Source organism: Aedes albopictus, unplaced genomic scaffold, assembly GCF_035046485.1.
Source record: "Aedes albopictus strain Foshan unplaced genomic scaffold, AalbF5 HiC_scaffold_396, whole genome shotgun sequence".
Taxonomy (NCBI): Eukaryota; Metazoa; Arthropoda; class Insecta; order Diptera; family Culicidae; genus Aedes; species Aedes albopictus.
The window spans coordinates 1-2655 of NW_026917195.1; the positions used below are offsets into that span (position 1 = coordinate 1).

Consider the following 2655-nt stretch of genomic DNA (forward strand, 5'->3'; position numbering starts at 1 on the left):
AGTAACTTCAGAGGAAATCCCAGGGTTACAACCTGGAGTACTGGGTGGACGAGACAAATGGCAGTGTAACGATAACTCCAGGTGTAAACGTAAAACATATTAAAGTGTAACTTTATTGAACATTAAACTACATTACAATGACGGTTACTGAACCTCTAAATCAAATGTCAGCCTTTGTGCTTCAACCGATAACATATTGAAATGCTATCGGCGAGCAAGCAGAGCGGCGAGAGTTGAGTGATTGTTCAGTGGCTCTCAACAGTCAACAGTATGGCAATAATAGTTGGCAGTATGGCAATAATAGTTGGCGCTTTGAATCCAAAATCATAGTTCGTAATGATTTTCGCAAGAAATTCTTGTGGCAAAAAATCATAGTTGATTCGTATGGTTTTCGGAGTTGCAGCATCCTCAGTGTAGGTAATTAAATAAGAATTTCTCATCGAATTGTAAGAGAAAATCAAGCGGAATCGTACGAGACTGAAATCCCAGAAACATTGTTGGATGAAAACAGAACCCTTTGGGGAAACCACAAAGTAGTTCTGGAGGAATTCCATCCAAAGTAACATTTTTATTAGTCTTGTAGAGATTTTGGGACCCGTTATAAAACCTACTACCTTTTATTTTGGTTTGAGGATTGTTTTAAGCAAGAGGCTTAAAGAACCTCTTCCAGTCTACTTCAATAAAAAAAATGTTACTTGGGATGAGATTACATACAGAGTAAAATCCCATGAGATGTCATAAAGGTATCTCAGAAGAAACCCCCGTAGGAATCCGTGAAGGAATCTCCATGAAAAAATCCGTGAAAGAATCAAGGCACCGACATTCAATAGACAAGCATTGTTTCTAGAATTCATACTCACATCACTTGTAAGATCCTCGTAGTAGAACACGGTGAAGCCCAGCTGCTGGAACAGCGACACCAAATTATCCTTGTCTGCTTCGGCGCCGTTTCGCGTAGGGTGCGTCTCGTTGATGTAGGTAATAACGTTCACGATGAAAACTACTCCCCGATTGCGTTTTCTCATCTCGTACGCCTCCAAAATTCGATGATTTTGACGTCGTACAGCCAGCTCAACCTGATACTGGCTTCGCACTGGCTCTCGAAACTCTTGCAGTAGCCGCTTTTCGCCGCCCGTTTCGCCAGTTTCGTCAACCGTATCGTTATTATTCTTGGTGTCATCCTCCTCGGCAAGTGATTGGGATCCGATCGACAGATTGCCCAATCTTTGGCGCACGATTTCAGCACTGTTGACATAATTGATGTAATCTCCGGCACTAACAGAGCGCACACGATTCGGACGATATAAAGATTTGTATTCGGGATTTCTTTGATAGAGTGATGAACCGCCTCCGTTCTTGAGCAATTCGTATGCAATCGGGAAGTTGTGTTGGCATATGTCCAGCAAGGTCAGGAACGCCATCGGTCCCCGCTTGGTAATCTTTTCGAAAAGCTTCTTATGCTGCGTAGCCTCGTCCCGGTAGCGATCCTGTAAAATCATGGTAACATTGCGTAATAACCATAGGCTTCCTCCCTAGAAGGCGATGATGACTCAGAACCAGAAGTTCTTTGTTCGCACCATCACCTGCTGACTGAGTCAACAGGTTTCGTCCTATGAACCACACCTTCGCTTACCTCGATAATCGCTTTCATCACTTCGGACAGCATTCGTCGGCGAACGCATTCCTCCATCAGGACCCGATAGTTGGTATGCTGGATCAGTTGACCCATGTTTAGTTGGATCTGCTGACGATCGCGCTGATCCATTTTTCCCCAATATTCTCTGCTGTCTGCGTCGTGTGTATAGTGGAATGATGGAGTTTGAGCACCACCAACAAAATGTTGGAATGTTTACAACCTGCTAGTCGTTTCCGATTGAAAATTTTATTGCACTTTGAATACTGACACTGTGATTAGCTTGGTGCGCATAATTTACGCAATAATTTCAACGCTACAACACAAAAACGGAACTTTTTTGGAACTTCTGCTGGAAGTGCAATGTTCTCTGTGAGTTGTTTTGAACGAATAAAAATTCGCCTTGACGGAACTCTTTGAGAGAATTGCTCTGTGCGTGAAAACATTTTTTTTTAACATGGGAAAGGATAGGAGCTGCATTTTCAAATGCTTCTAAAATATTTTAGGGACTTCAGATTGAAAAAAGAGTTAATGTTTTGCAATATACTTTCAATTAGCTACACTATAACGGGTTTTAGACAAAATGTTTTTTAATCACAATGTTATGTCTATAATATAGCGTATCAAAATCTCATTCGATAACATTAAGAACGTTTTGCTTAAAAAAATTTCTATAAAGAATTAGAAGCATTTGAAAATGCAGCTCCTATCCTTTCCCATGTTAAAAAAAATTGTTTTCACGCACAGCGCATTTCTCTCAGAGAGCCTCCGTCAAGGCGAATGGCGATCACTCAAAAGTCAGAACACAAACAACAAACAAGTGTTGCCAACTTTCTCTTTCTTGCGGTGAGTTCCAAAAGTTTCAAGTTTCCTTCAGAAACACATATCAACGCAAGGAGAAACTAGGGGCAAGACACTCACGCTCGTTGAAAACTACTCTAATTCTTCATTACACCAACGAACCTAACCTCAAAATGACTGACAATAGGCTCCTAAAGTCCTATCGGGATTCTTGTTTTAAA

At 41.2% G+C, this 2655-nt stretch overlaps 1 protein-coding gene across 1 annotated transcript; it reads right to left on the reverse strand.

The window, feature by feature from the left end:
- Positions 1-860: 860 nt before the first annotated feature.
- LOC134284643 (caspase Dronc-like) lies at positions 861-2211 on the reverse strand (the record flags this gene model as incomplete). The annotated part of the gene is given in 2 exon segments (XM_062843644.1): positions 861-1487; positions 1634-2211. Coding segments are annotated over 2 exon segments (759 nt in total), but the record flags the coding sequence as incomplete, so codon positions are not given.
- Positions 2212-2655: the final 444 nt, after the last annotated feature.